This window comes from Saccopteryx leptura, chromosome 11, assembly GCF_036850995.1.
Source record: "Saccopteryx leptura isolate mSacLep1 chromosome 11, mSacLep1_pri_phased_curated, whole genome shotgun sequence".
NCBI classification, from domain to species: domain Eukaryota; kingdom Metazoa; phylum Chordata; class Mammalia; order Chiroptera; family Emballonuridae; genus Saccopteryx; species Saccopteryx leptura.
Genome location: NC_089513.1, coordinates 44,565,965 through 44,579,990, shown reverse-complemented (window position 1 = coordinate 44,579,990; position 14,026 = coordinate 44,565,965). Strand labels below are relative to the sequence as shown.

Below are 14,026 nucleotides of genomic sequence, written 5' to 3'. Positions count from 1 at the left end.
CCCCTGTTCTTTGTCTGGCTTGGGGCAAGGATACAAATGGAAATCCATATGCCATATTTAAATGTTATCAATCAAGTTTCAAATTTTATCCAACCCAAACAAATACACCCTCAACACAATCTAATTAAAATCTAGAATTCTTGGAGTCCTTGGTGCTTCCTGTCTGAATGTGCCTCCTTGGGAGGTTCAGCCTCTGACTCTGACTTCCAGTGTGACCCCCGCCGCCCTTCACCTTGGGCTGCATCCCTCTCCCAACGGCCTCACACACGCACGCAACACCTGAGCCTGCAGGTCCTCCCTCCCCCACACCCCTCCCACTAACAGCCTGTCCTTGGACACCACTGGGTCTAGGGATGAGTCGGGAAGACAGACCCAGGGAGGCGCTGAAGTCAAGCTCTGGAGCACGTGGGTAGGGAATTCCAGGGCCCAGGCTGGAAGGGAAGTTGCAGGCTCAGGGGAAAAATGTTCCCTTAGCCTTACAGACCACCCCCGTGGGGAGAGAGACAGTCTTGTGGAGTGTGGGGCAGACAGAGGCCCTTGTCTTGTCTGAGGGCAGGACTGCAATTTTGGTTTTCTCAGCTTCTGGTCCCTCACAATGACTTAGCTTGCCTCCCTGGAAGGCAACACTGCCTCAGAATCTCCAACTCAAAATATTATTGGGAAAGTAAAATCCATTAGCTCTAGAAGTCTATGAGTTACTCTTTCAAAATGTAAATCATATTTTACCTGAATATATAGTTTAAGTACTGCTGGTCAATGTCACTCGAGAATAAGAGGGAAAAAAGAAAAGATAAAACGTAAAGTAGAAAAGCATTTTACATACACAAAGTTGTCATAATCTTGTGTTAATAAATTATATCTATGCATAAGTTACTACATTTATAAATTACCAATAAACAGTATGGAAGAGCACTTCATACTCAAAGCTGGTTCCTGGCACCTTTGTAAAGTAACACTTCCTGGGGAGATGAATGCACAGTGCAGGGCACAGAGACGTGTTGTAGAGCTGGGCACCCGAAATCTGTATAATTACGTTAACTAGTGACTCCCCCCAATAAAAATATACTTTAAAATAATTAATTAAGTGAAATAAAACAGTACTTCCTAGCTTAGTATGGTCACACACATCTTCACGTACAGCTGATTATTTCTTCTGTGTCCATTTGTCACTTTAAAGGAGTGTCAACTATCTGAGACCAATGGACTAGCTTCTACGGCTACTAGATTTGACAAATAAAAATACAGGACACCCAAATAAATCAGAATTTCAAATAAAGAGTAATGTTTTAGTATAAGTATGCTCCAAATATTATATGATACATACTTACACTAAAAAAAAAATTATATTGCCTGACAAGGCGGTGGCGCAGTGGATAGAGCATCGGATTGGGATGTGGAGGACCCAGGTTCGAGACCCCAAGGTTGCCAGCATGAGCATGAGCTCATCTGGTTTGAGCAAAAGCTCACCAGCTTGAGCCCAAGGTTGCTGGCTCGAGCAAGGGGTTACTCAGTCTGCTGAAGGCCCTCGGTCAAGGCACATATGAGAAAGCAATCAATGGACAACTAAGAAACCGCAACGAAGAATTGATGCATCTCATCTCTCTCCCTTCCTGTCTGTCCCTATCTGTCCCTCTCTCTGACTCTCTCTGTCTCTCCCACAGGAAAAAAAAAAAAAAAGAAGAAGAAGAAATTTTTCACTACTCGTCTAAAATTCAGATTTAATTGGGTATTTTGTATTTTATCTGGAAACTCTACTTTTTTTTTTTTTTTTTTTTTGCCCCAGAAATACTTTATTAAAAGAACAAAAGGTGCTCTGGAGACCCGAAGTGACAGGAGTCATCCCTGCAGACCTGGCCTCCTCAGCCTCCAGGGCGGCTCGGAGGGCCCGAAGCCAGCCGGCTGGGCTGGGGCTCTGACTGCACTGCTCCAGACGGCCGGGCTGGGGCTCTGACTGCACTGCTCCAGACGGCTGGGCTGGGGCTCTGACTGCACTGCTCCAGACGGCTGGGCTGGGGCTCTGACTGCACTGCTCCAGACGGCTGGGCTGGGGCTCTGACTGCCTTGCTCCAGCCCAACCCAGGCTGGAATCTCTCCTTCATTAACATTCGCCGAGGCTGGTCCATTGACTGCCCACAACAAAGGCCTCATTTTACCCGAGCACAGAGCTACTGACAGGGGACTCTGCTGGGTCTGAACCAAGCCAGGTAGAAGGGCCTGGGGAAACCAGGAGAAGAGACTTGTGCCCCGAGCTGGAGGAGGAAACGGGGTCCAAAGCAGCTGTTCACATAATTTTAGTGAAAACGTCATCTGAACGACTGCCCCTGAAGGAAGAGCACAGAGACTTCCCTGTTCCTCATACGTCCTTGCTGACGGTTGGCGTGTTTCGGGTCCTGGGGGACCTGGACTGCAATGGCTCAAACACAAGAGAAAGGGCCTCGGGGGTCGAGCCCACTGTCCCACTGCAACCCAGACCTGCAGAGTCTCTGTCCGAGCAGGAGCAGCTCCCAGCACCACGGGTCTCACCCTTTTCCTTAACCAAACAACCACTCACTGAACTTTAAAAGTTTACCTTAATGCACTGGGTCTCTGGGACTTCTGTAGTATCTTATACACCCCTGAAAATAAAGCAACACGTGTCACTGGGACGGGCCCTGTGTGTGAGCGGGTGCCCACACTTCCCGGCAAGCACCGAATCCACATGGACAAGAGCCTCTCTTCCCTAGGAGGGTCCCCCGTGCCCACGGGGGACAACCGACAACACTGGGAGAGTTTCCAGGATGCTAACTGCGTAATCCCGGTGATAATGTGGTCAGTATGGACAGTGCTGGGCGGGGAAGGCTCTTGACCAACTGAAGGATTAACAGGAAGCTGCTGGTTGCTTTTGCTTCGTGTGCAGGAGAAACGCACTGGATTTCTGAACAGTGTTTAACGAAGTCGGGGCATTGCTCTTCCCCCTGGGCCTAAGGACAGGAAACACTAAACACAGGGTTTGAAATACAGTCAGGTGGTCCTTTTATTTAAAACACCTAGTTATTTTAGTTTTGTATACTGACGAGAATGTCTTTGGCACAAACTTCTGGATCTCTTCCCACCATCTTCAGAGAAAACCAACCAGCATCCCACAGGTGGACGTGAGCTTGCAGAACGGGAGCTGGTGTGGAGAGCATTAGTGTTTCCCACGAAAAAGAGGAGACTACATTGGAAACGGAACAGTTGAGGAAAACTCCAAAACAGGAAAATAAAGTCAGAGAACGTCCATTTAATTTTAACCTCAACACCTGTATTTAATCTTCTTATTGTCCAAAGTCACTAAAAAGTGAATGTACAATAAGGTCTAATTAATAAGCCTTAATTATTTAATTAAGCATGCTTTTAAAACTTACCCACGCAGGTTAAGTGAATTACAGCCCAGAAATATCCATCTGAATCAAACTGTAACACAGGACATTAAAAACATGGCTATAAGTGGATTAAAAAGCTTTGGTACATATATACTATGGAATACTACTCAGCCATAAGAAATGATGACATCGGATCATTTACAACAACATGGATGGACCTTGGTAACATTATACTGAATGAAATAAGTAAATCAGAAAAAATTAAGAACTATATGATTCCATACATAGGTGGGACATAAAGATGAGACTCAGAGACATGGACAAGAGGGTGGTGGTTACTGAGAGGAGTGGGGAAGAGAGGGGGTGGGGGAGGGGCACAAAGAAAACCAGATAGAAGGTGACGGAAGACAATTTGACTTTGGGTGATGGGTATACAACATAATCAAATGTCAAAATAACCTGGAGATGTTTCCTCTGAACATATGTACCCTGATTTATCAATCTCACCCCATTAAAATTAATAATAATAATAATAAACCAAAAAAACATGGCTATAGGTACCAACAAACAAACCAGCGTGACAATGAGAAACGCTAAGTGTCGATGCTCAGGGCCAAGCAAGGGAGCCAGGACGGGACTTTGGAGCCTTGAGCCAGTCCCTCCTCTCACTTCTCATCCAGGTGTCTATGACATCTTCCTAACGTGCTCCCTGCTCCCAGCACCCCTCTCCCCAGTCCTCGTCTTGTCCCCACTCTCAGTCTATAAAAGGCTGATCTGAGGATGTCACCTATTGCTTAAAATCATTCAACAGTCCTCCAGTGACTTCGGGATAAAATCCAAACTCATGACACTCAAGGGTCTCTATGACAAGACCTTGTCAACCCAACCAGGGCCATCTACTGCCCCCTCTCCAGAGAAAGAGAACTTGCACTTGCCCAAGCACGAACGCTTCCCTCACCAGCTCAGCCCCTAGTCACCTTCCCTTCCTCGTCTCCACAGGAGTTTATCTCATTCCACACTGTTTCACTTATTACCTGTCTCTGTTTCAACCCCACTGGACTGTAAATTCCAGGAAGCCAAGAGTTAGCATAGAAGCACATACATACATACATACATAGTAGGTGCTCAATAAAGCTGAACCCTGGCATACTCAGAACACCTCCAGAACTCTGCCTGTACCTGCTTTCTTTTCCTGGCTTATTCTTTCTCATCCTTCCAGATTTAGGTGCAGCAAGCAGGACCTGGCTCTAGCATCAGAAAGATCTGGGTTAAACTCTAAAATCCCACTTAGTCATTAGTTGGTAACCTTTCAGCCTGCATTATTCTTTAGCTATGAAATCGAGGTAATAATAATCCCTTGTGGAATTGCTGTGAGATTTTAAATTAGGTACATGAAGCACTGGAACGGCGCTGGACACACAGCAGGCTCCCCGTAATTGTTAGCTTTTCTATCTCCCAAGTCGCCCCGTCTTCCTAGGTGCCTCACAGCGTCCCGTCCCTCCTGGGACAGAGCCCTGGCCTCCTCCCTGTGCTATAATTGTCTGTTCATCATCTGTCCTCCTCCCCTTTGCTCTAACTAGACTCTGATTTCTGTCTGGATGAGGACAATTCTTCTTTATGCCCCCAGAGCCTGGCTCAGTGCCTGACACTTAATGGAGACTTAATAAGTGCTGGGGGAGAAAAGAACGAAAAAAGACCAGGCAATGGAATGACTACTGGGAGTGAGGGTGGGTCCTCAGTGCCTAATAAAGAAAAACAGATAAGCAAGTGAAAATCACTCTGCAGATGAGGACCTTGGACAAGAAGAAAAATCCAACTGTGATTCAATGCATGAGGCTGGGGCACTGCGTACTGGCTCTCAGGTTCTTCAAGAACACGCAGAGGGCAGACGGCACTCACCACAGCACCTGGAGACCAGAACTCTGCAGACCCCACTTCCCAGCCTCGGGGAGAAGGTAAGGGCCAGAGGAAAAGCACTGGCGTGTCCAAAAGGTCCCCAGTCTGAAAGTGTTAATGCCTTTGCATAGGCCAGGTTATTCTGATTCTAAAAGAAAGGACTAGGAAATTCTGCTCATAGACACAAGCTTCTGATAGTAAAAGATACTCGGAAGGCAAAATGTGTTTACCTGAACTTACCTGGGAGTCATTGAAGGGGAGGCATCCTGCAGCGGCAAGGAGGAAGAAGGCACTGTGGACAGGGGAATAAAACAAGTAGCTTCACTTTTCTTTTTTGTTCTATTTTTTTTTTAATTAAGTGAGAGGCAGGGAGGCAGAGACAGACTTCTGCTAGCGCTCTGAGTGGGATCCACCCCGCAAGCCCCTACAGGGCGATACTATGCCCATCTGGAGCCGCTGCTCCATTGCTCAGCAACTGAGCTTTCTTAGCAGCTGAGGCGAGTCCATGGAGCCATTCTCAGTGCCCAGGAGCAATTCACTCTAATCTAGCCATGGCTGTGGGAGGGGAAGAGAGAGAGAGAGAGAGAGAGAGAGAGAAGCGAGAGGGGGAGGGGTGGAGAAGCAGATGGGCGCTTCTCCTGTGTGCCCTGACCAGGAATCAAACCTCGGATATCCACACACTGGGCCGACACACTACCACTGAGCCAACTGGCCAGGACCAGCTTCACTTTTCAACATCAAGGAATTTCCCAGGTAGCATAGAGGCTGAAATACATCAACTGGAGCATAGGTGAGGCAAAGACCCCACGAGACCGAGCCCAGGTCCCCTGTTCACCCTCTGAGAGCCTCACTACTTAAGCAGTTTTCAACTGTGTGCTCCCTGGATGAACACCCAGCCACTTTCCCAGGGACAAGCACTTGCAGGACATTTGCAAAACCCAAGCTGGCTCACTCGAGAAAATCAGTGTGCCTGTGCAATACATAATAAAAAAGAGACTTCTTAAAACTACGGATCCCCAAAAATATACTAGTGGAAAATTGGGAATTCAGACTACAATTATGCCACTTACAAAAAAGAAAGAAACATCATGGAAAGCATTTTAGACTCTTCCATGCATCACTTTAACCAAATGATCAAACTCAATGCCTCCAAAAATCGGACAGATTTATATCATGTGTCTCCTGATCTGACATAATGTCACTCATGTGACATCCCTCCCAAATATGCAAAACCTGAGCTTAATCATGAGGAAACACTGAGACAAATTCAAATTTCAGGGACAGTCCCCAAAGAAGTGAGCTTATGCTCTTCAAAATGCCAAGGCAATGAAAGATAATGAAAGGCAGAGGAGCTGTTCCAGATGAAAGAACGAGCAAGAGACACATCTTTGGGGGAAGAGATTACTAGAAAAGATCACATTGGGACAACTGGCCAAATTTGAACATGGACTCAACACCAGATAATACTTATTTTCTTTTTTTAATTTACTCATTTTTAGAGAGGAGAGGGAGAGAGAGAGAAAGAGAGAGAGAGAGAGAGAGAGAGAGAGGAGAGACAGAGAGAGAGAAGGGGGGATGAGCTGGAAGCATCAACTCCCATATGTGCCTTGTCCAGGCAAGTCCAGGGTTTCGACCGGCGACCTCAGTATTTCCAGGTCGACAATACTTATTTTCTAAATTTGATAACTGCACTGTTTATACAAGAAATTGTTATTTTTAGGAGATACCCTTTAAAATATTTAGGGGTAGGGTCATGATCTCTGCAACTTATTCTCAAATGGTTCAGACAGAAATTAAAATAAAAATGATTATATATTATATATATTCTCTGTGATATATATATATATCTGTATATGAAGACAGAGAAAGCAAATGCAAAAAAATATTATTGATGGGTGAATCTAAGTAAAAGGTATATGTAAGTGCCTCTTGCAACTTTTCTGCAGGTTTAAACTTTTTCCCCAATAAAAGGTTTTATTAGGAAAATCTCTTATACATACTAAGATATTGACAGATGAAATGCTATGGGGCCTACGATTTGCTGAAGTGAGGAGGCCCTGGGCGGAGCATAGCTGAGAACTGCTGAAGCTGGTGATGGGCATACAGGGCATCACTGTACTATTCTGTCCACTTTTTTATTATTATTAAGTGAAAGGCGGGGAGGCAGAGGGATAGACTCCATCATGCACCCTGACCAGGATCCACCCAGCAAGCCCCCAACCAGGCAATACTCTGCCCATCTGGGGCCGCTGCTCTGTTGCTCAGCAACTGAGCTATTTCAGTGCCTAAGGTGAGGCCATGGAGCCATCCTCAACACTAGGACCAACATGCTCGAACCATTCGAACCATTGCTGCAAGAGAGGGAGAGAGAGGGAGTAAGAGACAGAGGGGGGAAGGGTGGAGAAGCGATGGTTGCTCTCCTGTGTGCCCTGACAGGGAATCGAACACCATATTTTCACACTCTGGGCCAATGCTCTGCCACTGAGGCAACCAGCCAGGGCCTATTCTATCTACTTTTATATATGTTTAAAAATTGTCATAATAAAATTTTTAAAATTTTTGTACAAAAAAAGTAACACTGCTAATCACAGATATTTTCAGAAAGCTGCCCTCGTTCATTGGAAAGGCAATTTAGAGCTACCTTTTGGAGCGATCATTGGTTTTCAGTACACCTCTTCTAGGTTTTCTACAGCAAAAGATCTTGCCCTCTCACTTTCCCCATTCTCTCCACATAAGAGAAGGCACCAGAAAACACAAAGCCCAAATTGTCACATATTATCTCCCCTACTTCCCATTCTACAGTGCGGTGTGGGGCCATTCAGGACTGAGCATTCCATTAGCCAGCAAACAGCAAAGGATCAGAAGCAGAGAATACAGCTTTGTTCCTTTTAGGGGACTTTGTCATATGACATCTCATACCAATATATTCTACATACATATACAAGTCTATATTTTGTATGTACATATATATGTCATCCACAACAACATGATAGTTATAACCCCAGGACACTGACAGTAGTGATGTTAATCAATTCTTTCCACAGCCCCACACTCCAACAGTCCCCTCTGTTGTCATCATGTGTAGTTGTATACCCAACAGACTAGCATGGCTGGCTGGGCCCGAGGCAGGAGGACTGGTATGGGAGAGTCATCAGAATGGGGACTTCACGACCTTGGGAAGGTCAGGACAACATGGGACGTCCTGAGGGACAGGAAGGTTCTCCTTTCCAGCCTACCAACTTTCAAGGTGCACGTGCGCGCTCACACACACACACATACCCACACACCCACACACACTACAAACAAATGGAAGACTCCAAGGCACCAGGTTGCCAAAGGGCTCAGAGACAAAGGGTGGGATGCATGGAAGGAAGTTGTCAGAGGTTTTCTGGGACTGCACAGGAGCAGGAAGGTTTTAGGGGGAAGAAGAGGAGAATCCTAATGGGTTTGGTGTCTTCCTGCAGTAGAGGCTTTGTAGAATAGGACACTGCCTCATCCACAGGCAATGAGCATTAGAGACCCCCTCAAACAGATAAACCCTTGGGGTTGAGGGGAGATGGGGACAGCCAGGTGTGAGACAGCCCCTGGTTTCCACCAACCTTGGCTTTGAGCAATACCTGAATATATCAGGTATTAGGGGCTTTAATGCCTTCCTTTAACACCTGTTAATCTTTTAAAGAAGAGGGTAAGTCCTGATGTTTCTTTTTTTTTGCCAAGTAGCAGCCTGTAATAAAGTCAAAGAAAGAGACTGGATGAAAGCCCAGAAATATTTAAAACAAAAAGTCCTAAATCCATGTATCAAAGCACCGCTGTTGGTGTTGTATCTACAGGACAAAGCTCGCAGCTCCTGCACAGGAGGCAGGAAGCAGTCAGGGAAGGTGTCCAGATTGAAATCAGCACCCCTGGGCACAGGGAGCTGCCTGAGAGTCTAGCGAGGAAACTGAGGCACAGAGGGTGTTGGCTCCTGCCCACCATCACTGTGCTGTGGCCCAGGGTCACAACCCTGATCCCTGCACTCACAGGCCAATGCTTTTTCTACCACAGGAATTCTTAAAAACCCAATAAACTGCAAACATCATTTTTATAATTTTAAGTCATTTCCATGTTTTCCATTTTCATTCTCCATCAGTATTGCACAACTCTTAGGAAAGTTTTGGGCATCAATGACTGAAATCTAGCACGAGTTGTTTTTGCCTTAAGAATAAAATATTTCAGAAAAAGAGAGAGAGTCAATTTTAGAATAAGACACAAAATTGGAATATATGAGTGTTCATATAAATCTCCCTGTCAATTCTCAAGTATGAATCTTCAACAAACAGTTTATCATTACAGTTAAAAATCAGGTTAAATCTTGTATTTTAAAGGTTGTGAGCATTTTTTTTTAAACTTATCTACAGAGCTTTGCAGGAGAAGTTTTCTGCATGAAAATAAAGAGATTTGTAATTAGTCTTTACAAACTTTTCCTTAAAAGAAAATACTTAGATCAAGTTTATGGGGGGCTTAAGAGCTTGCTGCGCTTGAGTGTTTGTGGATGCTTCTCCTGCTTGTGTTGTAAAGTAACGTTCCACAGGGTTTACGTAGAGACACCAAGTCCAAATGAATTTTTAAGGAGTTTTATTAAAGGAGGAGATTTATTAATATGCCAGCTGCATATGACTAACACGGGGCATAGCTGACCCAAATCGTGCCATTCAGCATATAGCCCTGAGGCAGGTTATGTACCTTTGATCACACACAGGTTGGTGGGAAAAGGAGGAGGAGGGGAAGATGACACAATCATTACCAAGCTTATAACATTCGTCTATAGGATTTATAAAAAATATTTCTATATATTAAAACATATAAGGTAACACAATAGCAAAAAATGTTGTTTTATATATGAAAAGACATTCCCAAGTCTTTCAGTGTTCATCTGCCATCCCTTTGCCTAGAGGTGTATACATTAACTATACGCCTTCAGGGTGGGAGGGGAGTCTACATGGTGTCAGGGGGTAAGCGTTTGTGAATGGACCATTAAAGAAAGAAAGAAAGAAAGGGAAAGGGAAAGGGAAAGGGGCACCTTAATCTTTCTTCCCCTCCCCCGCACCTGGCTAGGTGTTTATCCTCTTCCTCACAGGTGGGGGGGGGGGGAGGGAGGGGATCCAAGTTCCCTCTCCACTTCCACTCAAAACCCAGAACAAAATCTCTCTATTTACAACGCAATGCTGTCGTCCATCCTGAGCTGGTTTAAATCACACACAAGTATAGAAATCATATTTACAAAATCTCCCTGTATGCTTAGCCCAAATTATAAAATGCCCTTTAAGCTTCCTAGTAAAAGGGGATTTCCTACCCAGTATGTCTCTGCAAGTCAGGAAATTTTCACATTTCTCTGTCCTCATTTTCTATAGAAAGGAGAGGACAAGAAACCTGACTTTTCCTCCTAAAATATTAATTTTTGCAATTCTTTGGTACCTTACCACACTTGGACCAAATGAAGAATGACTCAGAGGTGCGGCATCAAGTCACCTCGGCAAAGCACCCTGGATGCAGCTGTGCCACCCTCTCATCTGAATTAGGTTTACTTGTGAACAACCAAAACGACACCGGGGCCAAGCCTCGCCCTACTTTACACACCACGAAAGGGAGAAAGAGAGAAGTTGATGTAACCTGTGCCAGGGAAGAAATTAAGCTTGTGTTCAACATCTACTTCAGTCTGTCTCTTTAAATTTTCCTTTCATTAATCCAGCTCTGACTCTCAGCGGTGCTATAAATTCTCTGGTATGATGTGTAAATTAAGAAACAGTAAGAAGGAAGGGACTTTTGACTCCACCCCTACAGAGAAGGGAAAGAGCAGATTGGGAAAATCTCAACCTGGCACTTAAACTCCCTGAAATGAAGACATTCTAACGCAGACTCCACCTTGACCACCTCCTTTTCGTAAGACAGTTTAAGGGAATTAGTCATTGCCCTCAGGAAGAAAATTCTGGCAGGGAGAAGCATAGATGGTTCTGTATTCAGTAGGGGAAATGGTCAAGGAGAATAACAGATTAATTCTGAACATTTCAGAAGGGTGATTTTGCTAGTTGAGGACAAACGACAGTTTCTGACTCCAGTTCAGATGAAATGTGAAGCATGACCACATTGTTTAAAAGGGAAGTGCTGACCAGAGAAACACGTGGTCTGCTGTGAAGGAGGTCTTAAGTGTTCACGCATTACTAACAGATTAACAAACAGATTCTGTTTACGTACAAAGCAGTAGCCTGCATCTTTAGACCCTTTACTCTCTTACCTTTGTGGACCCTCCTCCACAGAGTACAGAGGACATGCCAACTGTGGCTCCACTGCCCCCTGGTGGGGACACCTATCCCTTCAGGAAGGAAAGGATAACCCACACAAAGGTGACCTGGCTCTGAACACCTGGATAATTGTCCCTATTATGAGAAAAATGTGTCACTGAAAGGTTTCGAGCTAAATAAAACCTACATCTCCACAAATGGGTGGAAGTGTAGGAACAGAGGGAGGGGGACAAAAGGGATGCCCCCACTCTCCCAGGAGTAACATGTGCACCCGGTAACTATGCAGGGCTTCTGTTTAAGGGCAGCGAACCAGTCTGGTGCCTGCAAGAGTTCACCCATTCCAGAGGAGAGTATCCTTTCTTATTGTAAACCCCTCAGACTACAGGAGCTCAGACCTGAGACATGGAGAGCAAAACGAGCAAAGAGTTCATTGCCAGACTCCATCCAGAAACTCAGGGTTTCAGAAACACCTCGGGAGTCAGTGTCAGGACAGTCACCCCGGGAGTCAGTGTCAGGACAGACACCTCGGGAGTCAGTGTCAGGACAGACACCCCGGGAGTCAGTGTCAGGACAGTCACCCCGGGAGTCAGTGTCAGGACAGACACCTCGGGAGTCAGTGTCAGGACAGTCACCTCGGGAGTCAGTGTCAGGGCAGGGAGTTAGTGTCAGGGCAGTCACCTCGGGAGTCAGTGTCAGGGCAGTCACCTCGGGAGTCAGTGTCAGGACAGTCACCTCGGGAGTCAGTGTCAGGGCAGGGAGTTAGTGTCAGGGCAGTCACCTCGGGAGTTAGTATCAGGACAGTCACCTCGGGAGTCAGTGTCAGGGCAGACACCTCGGGAGTTAGTGTCAGGGCAGTCACCTCAGGAGTCAGTGTCAGGGCAGACACCTCGGGAGTCAGTGTCAGGACAGTCACCTCGGGAGTTAGTGTCAGGGCAGGGAGTTAGTGTCAGGGCAGACACCTCGGAGTTAGTGTCAGGGCAGACACCTCGGGAGTCAGTGTCAGGACGGTCACCTCGGGAGTCAGTGTCAGGGCGGTCACCTCGGGAGTCAGTGTCAGGGCAGTCACCTCGGGAGTTAGTGTCAGGGCAGGGAGTTAGTGTCAGGGCAGACACCTCGGAGTTAGTGTCAGGGCAGTCACCTCGGGAGTCAGTGTCAAGACAGTCACCTCGGGAGTCAGTGTCAGGGCAGGGAGTTAGTGTCAGGGCAGTCACCTCGGGAGTTAGTATCAGGACAGTCACCTCGGGAGTCAGTGTCAGGGCAGACACCTCGGGAGTTAGTGTCAGGGCAGTCACCTCAGGAGTCAGTGTCAGGACAGTCACCTCGGGAGTCAGTGTCAGGGCGGTCACCTCGGGAGTCAGTGTCAGGGCAGACACCTCGGGAGTCAGTGTCAGGACAGTCACCTCGGGAGTCAGTGTCAGGGCAGACACCTCGGGAGTCAGTGTCAGGGCAGACACCTCGGGAGTCAGTGTCAGGGCAGTCACCTCGGGAGTCAGTGTCAGGGCGGTCACCTCGGGAGTCAGTGTCAGGGCAGTCACCTCGGGAGTCAGTGTCAGGGCAGTCACCTCGGGAGTCAGTGTCAAGACAGTCACCTCGGGAGTCAGTGTCAAGACAGTCACCTCGGGAGTTCCTGTCAGGGCAGTCACCTCGGGAGTCAGTGTCAGGGCAGACACCTCGGGAGTCAGTGTCAGGGCAGTCACCTCGGGAGTCAGTGTCAGGGCAGACACCTCGGGAGTCAGTGTCAGGGCAGACACCTCGGGAGTCAGTGTCAGGACAGTCACCTCGGGAGTCAGTGTCAGGGCAGACACCTCGGGAGTCAGTGTCAGGGCAGACACCTCGGGAGTCAGTGTCAGAGCAGTCACCCCGGGAGTCAGTGTCAAGACAGTCACCTCGGGAGTTCCTGTCAGGGCAGTCACCTCGGGAGTCAGTGTCAGGGCAGTCACCTCGGGAGTCAGTGTCAGGACAGTCACCTCGGGAGTCAGTGTCAGGGCAGACACCTCGGGAGTCAGTGTCAGGGCAGTCACCTCGGGAGTCAGTGTCAAGACAGTCACCTCGGGAGTTCCTGTCAGGGCAGTCACCCCGGGAGTCAGTGTCAGGGCGGACACCTCGGGAGTCAGTGTCAGGGCAGTCACCTCGGGAGTCAGTGTCAGGGCAGTCACCTCGGGAGTCAGTGTCAGGACAGTCACCTCAGGAGTCAGTGTCAGGGCGGTCACCTCGGGAGTCAGTGTCAGGGCGGTCACCTCGGGAGTCAGTGTCAGGGCAGTCACCTCGGGAGTCAGTGTCAGGGCAGACACCCCGGGAGTCAGTGTCAGGGCAGACACCTCGGGAGTCAGTGTCAGGGCAGACACCTCGGGAGTCAGTGTCAGGGCAGACACCTCGGGAGTTAGTGTCAGGGCAGACACCTCGGGAGTCAGTGTCAGGGCAGACACCTCGGGAGTCAGTGTCAGGGCAGACACCTCGGGAGTTAGTGTCAGGGCAGACACCTCGGGAGTCAGTGTCAGGGCAGACACCTCG

The 14,026-nt window shown here is 47.5% G+C and overlaps 1 protein-coding gene across 1 annotated transcript in view; it reads right to left on the bottom strand.

The window, feature by feature from the left end:
• The window catches only part of LOC136383042 (UDP-N-acetylglucosamine transporter TMEM241-like), a 140,840-nt gene that overhangs the window by 76,017 nt on the left and 50,797 nt on the right, over window positions 1-14,026 (bottom strand). Inside the window, 5 exon segments of the mRNA XM_066352542.1 lie at window positions 727-762; window positions 2,570-2,615; window positions 3,384-3,432; window positions 5,478-5,532; window positions 9,632-9,654. Coding sequence (XP_066208639.1) covers window positions 727-762; window positions 2,570-2,615; window positions 3,384-3,432; window positions 5,478-5,532; window positions 9,632-9,654 — 209 coding nt within the window.